The 20772-nt window shown below is 42.5% G+C and overlaps 1 protein-coding gene across 1 annotated transcript in view; it reads right to left on the bottom strand.

Annotated features, from left to right (window-relative positions):
• The window catches only part of COL26A1 (collagen type XXVI alpha 1 chain), a 715305-nt gene that overhangs the window by 12369 nt on the left and 682164 nt on the right, over positions 1–20772 (bottom strand). Inside the window, exons 11-12 of the mRNA XM_078679370.1 lie at positions 19858–19920; positions 18591–18635 (exon numbers count right to left, since the gene is read on the bottom strand). Coding sequence (XP_078535496.1) covers positions 18591–18635; positions 19858–19920 — 108 coding nt within the window. The remainder of the gene's footprint in view (positions 1–18590; positions 18636–19857; positions 19921–20772) is intronic.

Genomic DNA, 20772 nt, shown 5'->3' with positions numbered 1-20772 from the left:
TTAAAGTGGCCTGTGCTTGTAACAGTATAAAAATTAAAACATTTCTCTTGGTAAATGTTACAGAAATCAGATAATTCATTTTCACATAATAATTGATTTCCTTTTAAAAATACATTTTAAAATATAAGTAGCTACATAAAAACATATATCCGTACTATTCAGTTCAAACATTAACCGCAGAGCATCTTTAGTTGTTCTTTTGTTATATTTTAAAAAAATGGGCTTTAAAAACAATTTCCTTAAAAAAGTATAAAATTTACAAAAAAGCATAAAATGGCAACAACTCTGTTTAGATACCCCATCGCATGGGCAAGGTAAGGTGCTATTCCGTCCGATATTAGAGAAATACACTAGGTGGTGCACAGTGCCTAATCTCAACCGTGTTAAAACAAAACGGTGGGAGCTTCTTGTGACAACTGTCAAATATCGCTGGAATCCTTTTTTAGCACTATGTTCTTGATAAAATACATATGTGCGTTGATTTGCGTATTCAACAACCCTAACCTTCTCGACATATTCTGAAAAGGATTTCTTCAGCTCCTTTTTTGCGAAGGGAACATCGTGTTCCATATTTAAAAAAGGGTCCAGATCAAAAACTGACTTGTACCAGAACCGGATGTACCTGAGCCAAGGGATACGCATACAGTGTTCCAATTTTAGGCAATCTTTAATTACACCTTGGGTAAACTCTGTTTCGGGCGTGAACCATATAGACCGCCATAGGGACAGTGGGCGTAGGGCAGCTAAATCCCTAATAAAATGTAAGCCCACATCCTTGTGGATGATCTCAATGGAGGCAGGTGCAGAGGTACATAGTAAGCGGTTTAGGAAAAGGTTTTCCTGATGTTGAATCAACCTGCAACTATTGATGTTATGTCCCCACACACCTGCCCCATACAGTGCAGATGACAAGCACCTCATTATGTAGATGTGGATCATCTCTTTTATTCTACGGTTCCCCAATTTAGCGGCAAATCTGAAGACACTGTTGGTGTTCCTAATCATTTTTAACTGGACACTCTCTTGTTCACTGGTCCATCCCCCATCACCTGAAAAAGTGATCCCAAGGTAGCAATATTTTTTGACATTTTCTAAAAAGAAGATCTTATTTAGTTTAGTTTTCTTCCCGCATGTCATTGTGAAAGTTTTATCCTTATTGATTATCAATTTCCGTTTAGCTATAAACGTATGAAAATTGTCAATAAGGCGTTGCAGTCCATTTTGTGTACGTGATAAAAGGACCGCATCATATGCATAAAGCAGAATTGGGATAGGCTTACCATCAATTAAAGGTGCATCCACGGCGGACGTTCTGAGTTTTGCATCTATCTCATTTATAAACAGAGAAAATAAAAGAGGTGCTAAAACGCATCCTTGCCTTATGCCTCTGTTAACTTTAAAATAAGGGGTGCATTCGCCGGCCAGACCATAACGCACCTTACATGTCAATGTTTCATATAGTCTGGCCAGGAAATAAATGATCTCTTTTGGTGCACCCATGTCTAATAAAACAGGCCATAAAAGTGAGTGTTCAACCAAATCAAAAGCAGAGCTTAAGTCGGCAAAACATAAAAAAAGATTTCCTTCCTTAACTATTCTATATTTGTTAATGATAAGATCAAGGTTGACGCATTGCTCCATCGTACCAATCCCCTTCCTGAATCCATACTGTACTGGTGATAAAATAGATTCCTCCTCTGCCCATGTTTCTAATCTGTCTAGGAGGACCCTACTTAGTACTTTGATTGACGAATTAAGGAGGGAGATGGGACGGTAGTTGCATGAGTCCGACCTGGAACCCTTTTTAAAAAGGGGTACAATAATTGATTGGCCCCAGGTTTGTGGAAAATCAAATTCAATTGCGGCATTAAAGAATCGTGTTAAGATGGGTGCCCATAAGTCCATTTCATGTTTATATAGATCTACCGGCACACCATCAGGCCCAGGTGCCTTGCCACCGTTGCTCTTCTTACGTCCTGCCTGTACCCCATCCAAAGTAATGTGTAACGAAGTGGTTGGCCAAGTACAAGTCTCTAAAAACAGCCCATCAGAGTTAAAAACCTTAGAAAAGTGCTCTATCCAAGTATTGCAGTTAATGTTGGAAGATACAACAGGTGTCATTCTTTAGGAAAGGGCAATTGATTATCTCCCACAAGAGTTTGCTATTTTTTGTAGTTGCAGCCATATCTAAATTTTGCCATGCCTCGTCTTGTAGCTGTTTTTTCCTTAACTCTAGCGTAATTTTGTAAGCATGCCGCTTCTCCCTAACTTCTTCCAAGACTCTCGGTTTTATTGACAATACATGTTTTAATGAGGTCAAAGCTTGCATACAATCCTTATTAAACCAACCCAATTGTCTGTCCCTGTGTTTATGATTCTTTACAGTTAGCAATCTTTCTACTGTTGCATTTATCTTGCTAATCATAGATAACACAGTTCCTGGGGTAGTCACGTCTTTAAGACAATAACTTATTTCGGCACCACATTTAGCGTTTACCTCTACCAGAAATTTATTAGGGTTGATTTTGGCCCACTTAATTCTTGGACCATTCGGTCTAGAGGCCGTGATGTCCTGCGTCGGTTTACTATAAGTTAGGGTTTTACGTCCCCATCCTAATAATGTCAGAATTATGCTATTGTGATCACTCAGTACTTGTTCGACGATCCATAAGTCACGGTAGGCCGTACCACTTGGAATTAATATGTGATCAATGTTAGAGTAGGAATCCCTACCTTTAAAGGTAGGGCACCTAATATTGCCCCTTTTTTTTAACAATCCAATAATTCTAGATCTAATTTGGCGACTAGGTTGTTCAATGCCAATCCATATGTATTGTGTGGGAAGTGGTTCTCGGTAGTATTACTTCTATCGTCATGGTCATAGGTAGTACCACAGATCCCCTTTTGGGCGTCTTTGCAAACTTGCAAATTAAAATCTCCTGCCCAGAGAATGGCTGGGGGATCCTTATGACCTACAAGAAGTTCATCTAGTGCTCTATCTATGTCTTGTACCACAGAACCTCTGCTAGCATCAAAAATGTTATTATAAAAATTAACAATAACTAAAGTGTTGGCTTTATGATGCTCAAGGAAGGCCCAACCTCTAGGCATTTACCTAGATTAAATTCTGTAAGCCCAGTAGATATCAGGGTCAACAAACCGCCCTTGGCCCTACCTGCGACGGAGTTTACGCCATTTATATAAAAACATGTATAGCCTTCGACTGTAATTTGGTCTCTATACCATGTCTCTCGAAGACATATTATGTCGTGCCCTTGTGCGATAAAATCATTCCAAACAGGAGTATTGAATTTACCATTTATGCCTGCTATATTCCAGGTAGTAACGTTTAGTCCATCTCCAGTGACGTGAACTGTTTGATGCGAGGATAATGGTATTGGATTTATGAATTGGGTAGTATCAGTTGCTGCCGTATTATTATATTCTGGCGGAATTTTAGCCTCTGAACTGCCATTTAATTCTGGCATACATTGATTTCTACCCAAGTAATAGGGAGAATCTGCATTCTGTACAATATCTTTTATCCTAGTCCTTCCCTTTGCTATTTTATCCTCCACGGTACCCAGATGTGGCATATTCACATCCTGCCCTACCTCCTGACCTACATCCTGATCGTCCCTTAACCTGTCTAATTGTACTACATGCTGTATACCCCTCCCAACCATTTTATCATCCATCAGTACTCCAACCACAGGAAAAACCTGTTTCTTATCAGATATTTCCTTACTACCTAACCCCTGAGGCTCTGTAGAATGTTGCAGTCAGTCTACCCCCTCTAAATCTGTAAAGGGGTCAAATCGATTTGACTGGGGTAGTTGGAACATCACCCTGTCAAAAGGATTTGTTACACATGGTTTCCTTCTGTATGCATGGTGCGGGGGGAATGATGGACGGTTTACGCCAGGGTAAAAGTAATTTAGATCCAAAATTTGAATGTTCCCCTCTCTGCCAAACCTTGGTTCCCTGCGAATGAAGTCTACTACCCAGGGATCCTTGAAATTCACGATGACGCAGTCGCCTTCTAGGTTCTTAACATTGTTCCCTACCCAACTCACCCTCCTAACATTTAGTATCTCTGTGTTAGAAAAGGGAGGGAGCGTTTTATTTTTGTCAAGCCAGAAGATGGTTTTATTTTTCAATTCCCTATGTGTTTCAGTTTTCTCAGTCCCAATCCCACGAACTCCCACCAGGATAATCGTGTAGGGTACTGCTTCCGGGGGAAGATTTACCCAGGGTAATTGTTGGGAAATACGCTTATTGCTAATATGACCCCGCCCATTAATCTGGCTTTCATTTGTATGTACACGCAATTCTAGTTGCTTCTTAGACACTGCACCTGCCCCCAAAACCTTGTCCCCAGTGGACTTTATTAGATTAGCCTCTACCGGCCGTTTTTTAACACCGGTTTGGGCAGGTTGAATGACGGGGTTTGCAATGGTGTTAATTTGCATCACCCCGCCGTTCTTAGGATCAATGATTGATGGGACAGTGGCGGATGATATAGCCTTTGGGTTCTTCAGGGATTTTGTTATAGTGTCCAATGTAGTTGTATTTCCAATAACTAATTTTTCTAGGTCATCTAATTTAGAATTAATCCTTTTTGTCCTTTCAATCAATGGCAACATCAAGGATTTAAGTATTTTCTCCATATTCTCTAGGAGCGCCTCATTAGTACAACATTGGGTGGCTAGTTGAGGTTTATCTATAACAGCTGTGGGTGAACAGAAAGGCAGCGCAGGCTGCCAGGGTGTCTGTTTTAACTTTTGGCTACAACGCCCGTTCGTGGGCTGCCCCTTCTTTTTCTTTTACCTGATGGACCAGTAGTTGTAGTGTTTGTAGTTACTTCTGGCACAATATCGACATGTATGGGGCTAGCAGGTGATAGTAAAAGCGATGATGAAATTGGGGAGAGGGGTGGTGGTACACTACCCCGCGAGGTGCAAGAACCTAAACTAATGGGTGTTGAGTTTAGTAGGGAGCATGCCTCGATATTGTCTGGTTCCTCCTGTGTGAAACTAAGTTTTGGACTCAAGGAAATAGGCGAAACTTTACCTTTGGGTCGTTCTGGGGTGACAACTGACCCGATCTTGCCCAGTGAGGAATGTTTCCCAGTTAAGAGATCTATTGACAGTCGCTTCTCGGCGAGTGCTATCTCTTTTCCTAAAACCACAGTAGCCCGTGTAATAAACTGGTCAATAGTGCCTGTAACCACACCTCCCATTGTGGCTATAGCCACCTGGCGGCCCTTCCTAGCCGGTCGGACCATTATACCTCCGAGTATTCCACTACCGACTAGCAGAAATAAATGAAATAATCAGTATGGTATTTACGTATTTCCTATAGGCAGAGTCTTTACTCGAAGGGGGTGTGGCCCAGCCCAGCCACGTCCTGCCCCGGACGGCCACAGACGGCCCGCCCTTTGCTCAGGCTTAGCCCGGCGCGTCTCGCGCGCGTCCACGTGGGACCAGGTGGGGCTTTATGCGCCTCCTGGCACGCGCTGGTGATGCGTCCTGCCTCAAAGGATCCTGGATGTTGTAGTCAGCAAGAGCGGGAGCAGGAGCAGTACCGGCGGAGCAAAGCCCGGCCGGTCGCAGGTATGTGTTGAGCCCAGCTGGATGCAGGAGTGAGAGAACAGGGGGGCGGAGCCAAGCCCGGCCGCAAAAGAGAGTCAGGGATGTCTCAGGGTGACCCCACACACAGCGTGTCCGGCGGGAAGAGACAGCAAAGAACAACAAAGGCCTCGGCCCCAGGTGGGGCTTTATGTGCCACCTGGCGCGTGCTGGTGATGCGTCCTGCCTCAAAGGATCCTGGATGTTGTAGTCAGCGGGAGCAGGACCGGCGGAGCAAAGCCCGGCCGGTCGCAGGTCTGTGTTGAGCCCAGCTGGATACAGGAGCGAGAGAACAGGGGGCGGAGACAAGCCCGGCCGCAAAAGAGCGTCAGGGATGTCTTAGGGTGACCCCACACACAGCGTGTCCGGCGGGAAGAGACAGAAAAGAACAACCTCATGTCGAAATGCCATGTAATCACATAATCTCCCTTTCTAAGCTTGGTAGTGGTAATAATGTTGGTGTTATTGGTAGTGGTGGTGTGGTATTGGGGGGATAATGAAGAAGACATTGCTAGTGTTATAACTGGTGGGTATCGCTGGTGGTGATATCAGTGGAGGTACAATATTAGTAATATCCTTGGTTGTGAAATTGAATTGATTGCAGTGTAGCATTGGTGGTGCTGGTAACGGTAGTACTGTGCAATCGATGCCTTTGTGGAATTGATGGCATTGGTGGTTATGTTTTATTAGTGTTGTGGTGTTATTAGTGGTGCTGGTAGTGGTATTGTTAGTATTGTTTGTGGCATTAGTGCTACCAGTGATTATATTGTTTGTACTGTACTAATGATGGTAGTATTGGTGCTTATTTTTATTTGAAATTTTTTATAAAGCGCGTACAAGACCCTTACGTGTATCAGAGCACTGTACAGATGTGGCGAAAGCACAAATAAAACACAATTGTAAAAACGGTGTAATTAAATCCACACTCTGTCAAGGTGCTGATGGTATTAATAGTGTGGTATTTCTGGTGCTTGTATTGGTGGTGGTATCAGTGGGCGTGTTATATTGGTGATGATTTTGTTAGTGCTGGGGTTGTTGGTAACATAGTGGTGGTATTGCAAGTCGTGGTGATGGGCATTGATAGTACTAGTGGTGACTTTGAGATGGATGTATTGTTAGTGGTACTGGTGGTGATTTATGATAGTACTAATAGTGATATCAGAAGTATTGATGATGGTGGTATAGGGTTACAGATCCAGTCCCCAAAACGTTGATTGTCTGTTAAGGTATTTCCTGTCATTGTGGGTTTCATTTCATTGGCTCTCCTCGGGAAATCAGGGTGCTCTATGATCTTTTTCCAGCTGGGTTTGCCCAACCGATTAGTAATCGCAATGCTTTTACCAGAGCCCTGCATTCCACTAAGAAATCGATAGATAGATAGTGCTATTAGTGGTGGTGATATTCGTGATAGCCTGGTATTGAAAGTGGTGGTGTGTTAGAAGTGGTGGAGGTGGTATTATAGGTGATGGCACTGTTTGTGTTATTGCTGGTATTGTGTAGTGGCATTGGTATTGATGCAGTTTTGGTGACAGAGGTGTTAATGATGGTAGTGGTGGCATTGTTGTAGGTTTATTGCTGTTATTGACTGTGTTCGTATTGCTGGTGGTGGTGATAGTGGTGGTATTGGAGACGTTACTGGTATTGATATGTTATACGGGTCCCAATAAAATATTAAACTAAAAATGGAGAACCAAAGTGGGTGCAGGAGGGCTACACCACAGGTGGTGAATTGATGCTTGTGGTGTTGGTAGTGGTATTGGTGGAGCTCTGGTGTAGGTAGCTGTATTGAATATTGAGATAAATAATTGAATATAACAAAAGGTTTTATGTTTGTGTGTCCTTTTAGACGTAAAGTAGTCCCATGTGCACCTCTGTGCCAACACTCTGTAGAATCAGAATGACACACTTTGGAGCCAATAGCAACAGGTGGGAGAGAAATGCTCCTCTGGGTGGAGTCAAAAGTCACTCTCTTTATATTTTTAAAGAACTGGTAACAAAAGGTACTATGCAGATAAAGCTGTTTTTAGCCAGACCTTAAAATTGATGAAAAAAGGCTCTACTTCCACATTGCATGTTCCTAGCACAGCGGCGAGAAGCAGTATGGGCAACATGACAAAGACTGTCCGGCTAACATTTAGGTCAAGTCCAGTAAAAGCCCAGTGCAAAAGGTACATTTTAAAAAAAGTGTGGAATGGCTGGTCGGAGCCAATGGAGCTCTGGCCACAACTGTGATACGCGATCTACCATCTGAAGGCTGCACATAACACACATCCATATCTGGTACTCATAGTAGTTTGAGAGTCACTCGGATGTGCAAGTCTACATAACAGACCCACATATCTTGGTGATCAAATATATATGCATCAGTTTGAGCAACAAAATAGTTTGACCAACAAGAGAGGGCTACTTGTAGAAAATCCAGGTGTTTGTTTCTCCTTTAGACACAGAGACAGGAGGCAGACCTATGTTGTCTGACCAAGAGAGAAATTCCACGTCTGGAGAGTCTGATGCAAACTTGAAAAGGTCTCAGGAGGATATTATCCCTTATTCTACTATTTTGATCCACTAATTAAGCATTAGTCTTACACATACAATATTGTGCACCAAGAATACATTATTGGAAAGTAAAAGAATAAAGATTGATTGTTCGAAGCTTATGTCTGCATTTTTCAAAAATCGTATCCAAAGGTGTTGCTTAGTGGGAGCTGGGTGTGAGAATATCATGAAGGTAGAGGGAAACCCCATCCACTCTGGAAGATATTTCGATTCCTTAGAGTAGCTACATCTACTCACTTTCTTACTTACTTTTTTAGAGTCATATAAAAAATCCCTCTACTCTCCCAGATCAAAAATGATATAGTCTATAAAGAAGCAAAAAAGAAATATTCAAACTGCTTTAGATTTGTTGAATTACATTTTCTGTCAATACTGGTTAAAATATTTGTTTATCGTAATATTTTCTTTCAGTGAATGTATGCCCATTTAGAGCTCGATTGCAAACTAATGAATTTGAATAACGTGGTGCAATGAATATGAAGGCTTAAACAATGAATGAGTCTACCATAACTGTTTCAAGTGGCATGTGGCAAATACAATGCATTAGAGGATGAGATTGGTATTATGTATGTATGTGTGTATATATATATATATATATATATATATATATATCTACATATTGTGTTTAAGACATTGAAAAATATTTCCAAAAGGCTGCGATGTTAATCAAGAATGTGTAAGCAACTGAATTTGCAGTCCCTCATTTATGTTTGTGCTAATGCATGCTGCCCAATGAGATTTTCAATGTAATATAAGGTGAAACGAAAAAGATTGAAATGGACATTGAGGAAGGCCAAGCAGCTAAAATGCATTTGTCGCAAGCTAAAAATAAAAATAGATAATCAGCTTGGGAGTGCGTGACATTTCTTTGGAGGTGAGAGCGGCGGTTTCTGGCGGAAACAGGGAAATACATAAATATATATATATATATATATATATATATATATATATATATATATATATATATATATATATATATATATATATATATATATATATATATATATAGCAATCATTGCTAAGGATAATCTAACAATAAATAGTTCAACATTAGGAAGTGGTCCTGAGTGCGAACTTCTTTCATTTGGAATTACTATTAGTGGAAACTACATATTTAATGGCGTACTACTCTACAGGCCACCAGGAACTAAGAGCAAATTCTTAGAGATAATCAGACATATTATTGAGGCTAGTGTTGACCATCTGGAGTTTTCCATCTTGGGTGACTTGAATTATCATCTTGAAAACGCTGATGATACATATACAAATTCACTTTTAGAGCTGATGGCCACTGCCTCGATGACACAATTTATTAAACATCCTACTCATGAGGCTGGAAATACTTTAGATGGTATATTTACATCTACCCTCATCTGAAAATGCAGGAGATTTTGCAAATTCCATGGTCAGATCACAAAGCTATTCAGTTTTCACTTACGTCATCCCACCATCTTGCTCATCCTCACTCGGCCTCTAGGTCCTTCATAGGGAGAAATTGGAAGGAAATCAGCCCCTTACGACTGCAATCAACCCTGGCTGCCTCCAGACCAATATTGATGTCTGAAGTTAATACAGCTACTAACACCTTTAATAATTGGATAAAATCAGCAGTAGATATCCTGGCCCCTGAAAAAATATTTACCAGTAGACGGCTGAAGATAACAGAACCTTGGTTCGATGATATGTTACGTCTTCAGAAACAAAAATGTAGACGGGCTGAGAGGCATTGGAGAAAATTCTATGGAGACATGGAAAAAGCGACCTATACTCAGTCATTGACTGTCTATAAAAAAATGATCTCGGAGAAGAAATGTAGTTATTTTTCTAATAAAATTGAGCAGGAAGGCACATCAAGCAAAACACTCTTCTCAGTGCTAAAGGAGCTAGTGACACTTCCAACCTCACCCTTATCGAACAGTAATGCTGCATTGTGCAATCAATTGGCAGATTTCTTTAGGGATAAGGTGCTCTCTATTTATGAGACATTCTGTGAAAATAATAGTAAGAGTCAAGTGAGTGAACCCTCTCCTTCTCCAAAACAGTCCGATTATGATTTGGCTGTCTTTGTTCGTCCAAACATAGAACAGATCTTGCAAACAGTTAGACAGGTGAAATCAGGAGCACCTTTTGATCCTTGCCCCCCCAAAAGTATTTCATAATGCCGCTGAGGAGATTAGCGAACTACTCTATTTCCTTTTTAAAGAGATTTTTGATTCTGTCATCTTCCCTGAGACTTGGAAGAGGATCTCTATCTTTCCCCTGTTGAAAAAACCTGGTCTGGATCCTGGTGTTCATAGCAATTATCGACCTATAGCCAGGATCCCGTTCCCAGAAAAAGTGCTGGATAAGAACATGAACCACCAGCTTACGTCCTTCGTTGCCCTCCAGAACTCTCTGTATCCCACGCAATATGGCTTCCGGAAGGGACACGGTACGGAGAAAGCTTTGGTCATGGCAGCTGAGGAGCTTCGATCATCATTGGATTCAGGTGCGAAGGCTGCCTTGATTCTTTTAGACCTCTCGGCGGCCTTCGACACCGTGAGCTACGACATTCTCATCTTGAGGCTACGTGGGCTGGGAGTCTCAGGTCTGGCATTAAGCTTGCTTAGATCTTACCTTAATAATAGATGCCAGTTTGTTCAGATGGATGATCAATGCTCAAAGCAATTCTTACTTCCATGTGGGGTCCCGCAGGGCTCTTCTTTGAGCCCTACGTTATTTAATTTATATGTTACCCCTTTGGCGGATGTCATCAGGCAGTTTGGCTTTTCGTTAGTATCTTATGCTGACGATACTCAGATCGTGATCTCTATCTCTGGTAATCCAGATGAGACAGCAGCTCGTTTCAATCACTGTATGACATCTGTAGACTACTGGATGAATACAAACTGCTTAAGGCTGAACGGAAATAAAACCGATGTGCTTCTTTTGGGCTCAGCTCGCTCCATATGGTCCGAAAAATGGTGGCCTCAGTGGATGGGTACTCCTCCTATTCCAGTAAAAAAGGCCAAAAATGTGGGAGTAATTTTTGATGACGGTCTTACATTTCAATCTCAAGTAAATAAGGTTGCTTCTCAGGTACATTTAATCTTAAAACTGATTCCTGCCTGCGGAAGGGGAGCTGAGTCAGCTGGTTGGGGGTTGTTCTTGCGTGATTCTCCTCTGGTGCGGATGCCGCTCTCAGTGATGTGTCAGTCTTCTTCTCCCCCATTACTTCATTGCCCACTGGGTAGGTGGTAGTTTTTAGCCCGGTTGCCTGCCCGGTACTCACATGGGAAGGCTTCACGTCTTGGGGCGTTAATTCAAGTTGCGTTGGCCAGCCGACGTAGCTATGTATCTCGCAACTGGTGTTTAGAAGCGGAGGGCCAGAACCAGTTGTATTGGTTGTTTTTCCATTTGCTGAGCCTGGGTTTATTTCTTCTTGTTGAAGAAGGACTTCCTTTGGTCCTATTGGCTTGCCATCTAAGTTAAGGGGTGATGCTGTGTGGGGCTGAAAACCTGTGAGGGTCATTTTTCCTTGCCTGCCATCCTCTTTGTGAGCTGTGCTTAAGTTTGGGCTCTGCTTGATGAAGACTGGGTAAGACTGTGCTTGCTTGAGTGGTAGTGATTTCTGGTTGCGACCTTTTCTTTTCAGCTGGCGGCGTTGTTTTGCATTCAATGTAGTCACTCCCGTAATAGCCGTTACTACCTTTGGAGAGTCGCCGCTGCTGTTTGAAATGCTTCCACTTTGCAGTATGCCAGTTGCGATTAGTTTGCTGGGTTGCTCGGTATTTGTTTCTGCTGTCGATAATATGTTGTTCACATTAGTGGGGCTGTTGGCCCTGGGAATGCCGGGTGATTTTTCCTTCAGCTCATTTAGCATGGTAGAGAGCATTGCCGAAAGCTTGTCCACAAATTCACTGCACCCGCTGACTGATTCAGAAGGTGAAACCTTATATCCCACCATCTACTGTCAAGACACTGGTAACATATTTGGCCTTAGCTAGATTGGACTATGGCAACGCCCTGTATTTGGGTCTTCAAAAACAACAACTTGCCAAGCTCCAGCGGGCTCAAAATTCCGCTGCTAGGATGCTGCTTAACATTCCTAAGTTCCAGTCGGTGTCCCAGGGCCTTTAACATCTTCACTGGTTGCCGGTGAAAAAAAGAGCGGAATTCAAGGCCTCATGTCTGACCTTCAAAGCACTTCAGGGGATAGGACCTGAATATTTGAAACAACACCTCAAATGGCATCTCCCGAACAGAACACTTCGTTCTGCCACGAGCAAACTTCTGCAGGTATCTAAAATCAGAAGGGTGCGTTGGGGAGGAAGTAGTTTCTTTTTCCATACTGTCAAACTGTGGAATAGATTGCCGTTATCTATAAAGAACAGCACAACTCTTCTCTCTTTCAGAAAGGCGATAAAAACTTGGCTTTTTAGGCACTGATTCTCTCATTGGTATTTTCTCCTCCGCTGTAGCACCTAGACGCCCTTGGGCAATCAAGCGTGTTATAAATCATAAATCTAAATCAATATATATATATTATGGTAATAGTAATTTTTGTATGTACATTGCATTAAGAACTAAGTCCTAAATTAGCCAGGCAGCGCCGCCTTGTGGCAGACTGTCACAAGAGTTTGAAGTCGACAATGCAGTGCGAAGCCAAGCACCGGAAACCACAGGCTCAAATTCAGAACTGGGTTCAATATTTTTACAGCTCGAAGCTAAAAGGTGTGAGCGGCCGATTACAGGTGCACAGTGTTAGCAGCACAGCTATCAGGAGTGCAGCCGGTGAAGCGGCATAGAGCACCAGGGCTTTACAGACCCAGTTTAGAGGTCCAACGCACCCCAATTATGAATGCATTTTACTACCCAATCGGGAGTGAGGGTCCATTTTCCTTGCTTACATTGGGAACCATGAACCTGATTCAGAGAACTAACTTAAGACAAAATCCTAAACTTACTACTTTTGGTATTCACAGAAGGCATTTAGTAGTAGTAAAGTTAGGAGTTTGTCTTAAGTCTGTCTTAAGTCTGTCCTACTACTTTTTGGTATTCACAGAAGGCAATAAGTAGTAGGAAAGTTAGGATTTTGTCTTAAGACAGACTTAAGACAAACTTAGGACAAACTTAAGACACACTTAAGACATACTTAAGACAGACTTAAGACAGAGTTAAGACAGACTTAAGACAGACTTAAGAGACTTAAGACAGACTTAGGACAGACTTAGGACAGACTTAAGACAACATCATAATTTTACTACTACTAAATGCCTTCTGTGAATACCAAAAGTAGTAAGTTTAGGATTTTGTCTTAAGTTAGTTCTGTGAATCGGGCCCCATGAAATCTTTGCTGTCCCCCTCTCTCATTTCCACACACCCGGGCTCTCTACCCACTCACCCCCCTCACCCTCTCCCCCCTTCAAAGGAAACCTCTTGGTTGGTCCTTGCTGGCGGATTATTTGTCCTGGTGACTGTTGTACCGGGAAGCAAGTGGATTCCCCTTAAGCCCTCTGACAAATTCTCAGAAGGAGAACAGAGTGCGCCTAAAGCCCTTAGTACAGAGCACCTTGTGTACCGGCGGCGGTGAGTCAGGGAAGGGCTCGCCAGTCTGCAATATATAAAGGAATGTCGGAACATACACACTCCCATCTGCCTTGTGAACTGCTTACCACGGTCTGTGCAGGGAACATTGAAACATCAAAGTAAGACTTCCGCTTAACTTCTAAACACCTGAAGAAAACGTTCAGTCTGCAGCTCTGTACACAAAATGTGCAGTGCGCAGAACAGAGAACTCTACAGTCTGCAATAAGGAGAAGCTGCCTTAAACTCCTTTAAAGTACAGACGTATTTCAAGGAACCGGTAGCTCAGTGAGTTAAATGCTTTCTTTGTTATCTGTCTGACGTACAGTTCACGTCTGAATCCCGTCAGAACCATCTCGTCTTTCATACTGCCTTGGCGTGGTCTGTACATTGGGTAATAACCACTATATATTTACAAAGAAACCTGAAATATTTACGACCGTGAAACGAATGTCCACAGACGTCAGCCCTGTATATTTTTATTTTAGCTGTTCAACCATAGTCTTAGGCAGCAGTGACAACTGGTGAACTTTGACATTTAGGATGAAGGGTACAGGTTTCCTCCAGGGCGCTACAGGGATATAAACGTCCCTAAAATGTTAGGAAAAACGGGGCTAATTGATACATTTTATAGCACAATAGTAATCGGCAATAAGCCCTCTTAAAATAGTTCAATACTTTCATGGTGTCCAAACCAAGCCTGATCATCGCCAGAGGTTTGGGGGTTAACCCTCTAAAAACATTGAGCAACTGGTACCTGCATTTTTCAGCACAATTTACCTGAAACTCGCAGCTAACACAATCTGAGAATGCAATTTTACTTGTGCTGTCAGCTTTTCCAAATGTGTCTAACATCCGTATTCAGTCCTTCATTTCATCTCCTTTCATTTTCCAAACTGCCCTCCTGCCCACAAATTCTTCATTCCGACTGAGAGTCAATAAAGTGGAAAACTATTAGTTGCACAGATCTCTCAATCCAAGGTGATACATGAAGTGCTAAGTAAAGCTCAGCCTCACACAGCAGTAGTGAAAATCTCTTTCTAAGGTAGAGGACGAAATGGCTTCACCCGAGCCACAAAATACAAGTCGTAGCAGCAAGTGCCCTCTGACACCAAGTGACCAACATCAGAAATGTCTCTCAAAAACAGCAGGACATTCCACTCATATATCACCTTTAAGAAAATTTTGAAATTTGAGTGTTTGTTCCTAAACATCGTTGTGACAAGTAGTTTCACTCGCATTGAAAACAATTGGATAATTATAGTTTTTTTCTTTACGCAACAAAATGTATCAAGACCTTTTAATTACCCTTTTAAATGTTTTAAAAATATCAATTCCGAATCAGCACCTTTTATATTTATATTCCGAACTATTTTTTAAATATTGCAAAGCACGCGCACTTTACCTCTGCAAGAATCATATGTACAAATTGTGCTGTATTTTTTCTTTGTGCTTTTATGGCCAGAATTTTTTGAATTTTGAATTTGAAATCAAATGAACTAGACACTACAGCAAGCTCAGAGAACTATCAAGTACATCCTCTTTTAGTGTGGTCAAACTGTAAGGATTAATCCTGGTCGGTAGTTCATGAAGCACATGTGTCACTCACAATAAATATAATGTTCTAGCAGTGCTAATCTTTTGTTTAAAAAAATTTAATTAAGATAGTATTCTCTGTCATTTTTGAATTTTTTGTGTGAAATTTGCAATACTTCGGGAATAACTTTGCGAATGATCCAATCAGGCTATGGTGATCAGCTGGTTCAAACCCAATTACTAGATCAGGTCCATCAGGAGCTAACAGAGAGTGATGGGCATCCAAGGGAGAGGTACTGCAGAGGGGATGCACCAATGGGCTTATGCCTGTAGGCATTCATTCTGGCGGGCATGGGCACTCGGCTGCAAATGCTCCCAACACTGGGAACTGTGATGGGGTCACACACTGCCCTCATGCCTGCAAAGAGTCTCGCTAAAGTGAGAGTCACACTTTGAGTGGTGCTGTGGGTGAGGGGCTAACGCATTGACAGACCACCATGAGCGGTCCCGCAGTGATGTCACACATGCTGGCCTCACTCCTGTAAATATCTTACCCTCAAGTAAGCCACTTGAGATGATCAGGTATTAGAGGGTAGCTGGGCAGTGGTCATAGTTTGAGTTAGCAGTGTTAAGTACCTCACTGCTCTACCTGGCACTGCAGGTTCCCAGACTCTGGCAGTGTGGACAGACCCTCAGTGCTCCAGGGAATCAGAAGCATTCAGCAGAACTGAGCTTCTCATCAGTCCTAGGGGTATGATCCTTGTCTCTCAAAGGGAGACAGTCTATTATTCTGCCTCTGGGTGTCTCTTTCCTTTACATGAATGGGAAGAACTTCTTTAAGTGAAATGTACACATGCATATGCTGCAGTGGCCAGCTTAGACCTAGCTGTTTTGGGGAACTATACCAAGGATGGGCATCATCATGAAAAAGATACCCCCAAAATGCCATGAATGACACCTTTATGCCATGGCCAGCATTATGCCAGTAGCTGTCACCAGGCAAGGGATGCCTTAAATATGCCACAATTCCCAGCTTTATGCAAACATGTGAGAGAGGGTCATGATCTGCAACATATAGCCTACATTATGATAAACATAACATAAATTGGGGATTAGCGTCATCATCCCTTGAATGTCTATGTAACGCCACAGAGAAAAATAATTATACAAAATGATGAGATTCATTATGCTAAGAATGTCACGAAAGGGCCTGGAATGACCGTCATTATGACAGGGTTAACATTAAACCAGTTACTGGCATCATCATTTCAGGGATTCCCCCGATAAGCCAAGTAAGCCAAGAATTATGTCAGATGTGGGCATCTTCATGCCAAGGCGGCACTTAGTATCTTGACTAATATTCCTTTTGGAGAAAAATATAATTAAAGCTAAATGGAACTTGTTTCTAATTCCATATCTGGACTAAAACAAAAAGCTACATGAGAGGAGTTAGTAAAATATATGCAGAAAAATATAAAGATTTGTGATCTTCGGTTGGATGGAACCTTGCCAGGGTTCCACAGAAGGGCTCGCCTGTGGGTTCCATACGGATGTTCTAAATTCTGGGAATGTGGATTATTTGACAAAGAGTGACACTTGAGAAGACTGTGGATGAGGTGCCGATTAAAGTAGTTTCTGCATCCGCACCACTTCTGTTGTAAACATTCGGCTTACCGATTTCACAAGACTGAAGGAGGAAAGTTTAATGTAAACAAAGAAAACTTGATTCTGGTAGTTATTTTATTTTTCTACCCTGTCTCAAGAAGGAAGGAGGCGCATGCACATTAAAGAGGGGGGACAAGAGGGAGAAGAGAAGGGTCAAGGTCATCATTCCATTGTCTCATCTCTAGTCACAATATTTGGGCTCTGTTATGAAATGACCAACCTGGGAAAGATAAGAATGCTGGTTAACTTCTCTGGATTTACCCTTGTTTTCGAATGATGTGAATGCTCTTAAGCTGTGTGTTTGAAGTGCAGAAAAAAGTGATGTGGTAAGTGATATTAAAATTGACTACCAACCGTAAAAACTTTTTTAATGGTTAACGCCTGGTGTCGTGTTAAAAGACAGTGCAAACGCGTTCTAAATGAACTATCGAGGGCGTTGATCTAGATAGAGGGTCTACATGTTTCAGTCATGATGTTCGGACTTCGAACTTGGCCTTCCTCAGGACCTAGATGGAATTTGCAGAAAGCCTGAAGTGATTCCAAGAGGCCTTCTCCTAGGGCAGCGCATGCGCGCTGCGCTAGGCTTGACCTAAAAAACATAAAGCTGGAGTCATTGGCCACCTCAGGGCATGGAAAATGCTAGGATAATGGTAGTGCATGAAGTACGCAAGGGAGGATGAAAGAAAAGCTTCAACATGTGTGTTATCAGGTGTAGGTGAGCATGCCGATCGAATCGTTGAGCACAGTGAAGAGTGGGCGGTGGTATGATTGGCAATCTCTGATCACGTTATGTTCAATGGACTGGAAAGTCCACGTCAAGTGGAGGACTGGTGCTGGTTTGTGCTTGTGTTGGTGCAGGCGCTCATCACAGACTTTGGATGCACTCACTGCGCGTGGGTACAGTCGGAGGTGGGAACAGCAAGGAGGACCAAAAAGTGAGCATACTTTCATGTGGGCAGAAATAACAGAGGTATCACATTGGCTCAATTCAATCAACCTTTGCATCTAGTTACTAGGTGTGAGGGGATGGTAAGTATGTTTGCAGTGATAACAAGAAAGACAGAAGCAGAAACAAGAGAGTGAGAAGGTGGGTGAATGGCAGTGGATAAACAAGAAATAGGAGGAAAGGGAGCAACTGAAAGAAAGTGACTGTGGCTGGAAGAGAAAGAGACAAAGGAAGAGAGGGAAAAAGGAAAAGGGAAGAAGTAAGGGAGCAAAGGGAGAGAGAGATAGTGGTGCCAAAAATTGACAGCAAAGATAGTGAGAAGAGAAACAGAAAACAAGGCAGTGGGAGAAACAAAGAGAGAGAAGATGGAAAGAGGGAGAATGAAAGACGATGCAGTTAGCTAGGCTGAAGGAGAATGAGAGAAAGTGAGAGAGAGTTTAGTATTTTCATTACAACTTTGTGCAGGCTCCCCAGGTTTGTTAGAGACAAGCTAAAATCCTGGCTTGGCCCTTCAGATTAGTTGGTGTTGATGATCAGCAATTCATGGCTTGAGTTATCCTGGCTTCCATCAGTTTTCTACTAGTAGTGCGATCAGCAAGTGTTCCCCATGAGCAGAACTGGCTGGTTTGGTGGTTTCATGGTCATTAGCTCCTGAACACACATTACATCAGATTAAGAAATCATTTACTTACAGGCAGTCCCTTCGCGCCCTTCTCTCCTGCTGGTCCAGCGTGCCCCTGTTTAAAGCAAAATACAAAGTGCTTTTTAAATATAAAAAGAAAAACAAAAGAAGACTTGCTTGGTCTGTTACTCCAGGGTCAACATGATGCACTGTATTACTTTCATCTAAGCAAGAGGAGGCTAATGCTGGCCATTCATGTACACGTGTGTCTATTTAGACAGTCTTCAGCGTATGACATAAACAGAAGCTGTGATTGACAGGAGGAATAAAGGACACAAGGCCAGTGAAGCATGTCCAGAAAGGTAGACACAGCCATCCAAACTCTCCAAAGTCTGGGTCAGGGTGAAAACAGAGCAGCTGTTCAGAGTGCTGGGTCATCTTATCTCTAACATTAAGGGGCATATTTACGTCTTCTGGCGCATCTCTGCAGATCAGCAGGGATGCGCCAGAACAGATGCGTGACGTAATGCCCCCCCTTGCGCCACCACAGATGCGTCGCATTGACAATGCAGCGCACCATGGTGCAAGGAGGGGCAGATGCGTGACGCATCTTGAGGAGCAAGGGCGGCGCATTGCTGGAGTCACGTCGCAAGCGCGACGCAACTCCTTCAAGGCACAGGGGCCGCCCATACTGAACATGGTGCCTCACTCCTTACGCCTGCTTCAAGCAGGCGTAAGGATTTGACACAGCAGCGTCGTAAAACTGACTCAGTGAAATCTTGCAGATTTCACTGCGTCAGTTTTACGGGGCTTTCCTGCGAGGGAACGCCCACCCTGCGACAGACCGCCCACATGAAACCTGACGCGGGTTTCATGTGGCACAGGGCTTTGCAACGTGACGCATCTGCCTAGATGCGTCACGTTATAAATAGGTCGCAACGTGGCGCATGGTTTACGCCGCCGCTGCGTCACAAAAGTGACGCAATGGCGGCGTAAAAGTGTCGCAAGAGCTTGTAAATCTGCCCCTAAATACTTACCTATTATGCCTAGAGTGTTTGTGATTACCAAATAGGGCAAATATTCATGAAGTCTCAAAATATTCTGAAGCCTTAGTGCAATGATTTACGGAGTGTCAACTATTGGGTAATCTGAATCAGTAAATGTAAAAGAAATTAGAGCAGCAAATAGCTCAACCTTACAATGTAAAGGCAGCAGGCAGAGTTGCTCAGATAGACGTTTGCTAGCATAAAAAAAGAATGGAATAACTCAAGAAAGGATCGCTATGCAGACACTCAATGTGAATATATTTTGTTGGGTGTTGTACGCGATTCACTTACTTTGTCTCCATCGTCTCCTTTCAGACCCTTCACTCCAGGTTGTCCGCGCATCCCTGGCAAACCCTATGAAAGACATTGAAAGGATGATTGCTAGAAGCCACTGAAACATGGAAAACAAAAAAAGTCTGCTGGACTGGGTACATATTAACACAAATTATAGCCAAGGAGAGTCAAATGAGAAGACGCGTTATTCTGGACCCTTTAAGCATTGATTGCACCATTCAAGCCGGTGGCAAGGTTTCTTAATTCGATAATCTCCCCGATGAGCATAATGAGAATAAGGGAAAGCACAGTGAGTAGGAAATAAAATAGGATACGACTGCCTAGGAAATAGATTAAGAGCCATGAAGGATAGGCTTTTTTCATCTGAAGAAGAAACCGAATCAGCCTGGAAAGCTTCTTCAAGATTAAGCCTCTGTGGGAAGAGGATCAGAAACTGAGACAACTACTCGAAGGGCGCTGAAAACTTAAATCAGATGCAAGTCCAAACTGAAAAATAGAACCAGGAATGTCTAGAAAAATATATTGAAATGATATGCAGCATTGACAATGGTGCTGTTCACTGGTGGAAGCTAACTACCAGGAAATACCATGGATAACAACAGCATTTTTTCATAGAAACTACTAAATGTCCTGGTCCAGAAGAATAGAGAACTATTACAACAATGGCTAAGACCCCAGTCATTTCTCTAATCATCTAACAAAAGGTCCTAATGAGGAGAGACCCAGAAGAAAGTGAGAGGTCTATTCCTACCAAAGAGAGAAGATGATTCTGTGGATCACGCTAATATTTGCAAGGACTAAACAAGTCCTTATCCCAAATCCCTCAATACCATCGTGTACTATTGATAAGGTCTGATCCACTTTATTAAATCCTGCTCCATCACATCCTATAAGGTCAAGTCTTTTGGCATA

The sequence above is a fragment of the Lissotriton helveticus genome, chromosome 3_1 (genome assembly GCF_964261635.1).
Source record: "Lissotriton helveticus chromosome 3_1, aLisHel1.1, whole genome shotgun sequence".
In the NCBI taxonomy this organism is placed as follows: Eukaryota; Metazoa; Chordata; class Amphibia; order Caudata; family Salamandridae; genus Lissotriton; species Lissotriton helveticus.
Note: the sequence above shows the minus strand (reverse complement) of the source record. Positions and strands in the feature narration are given on the sequence as shown.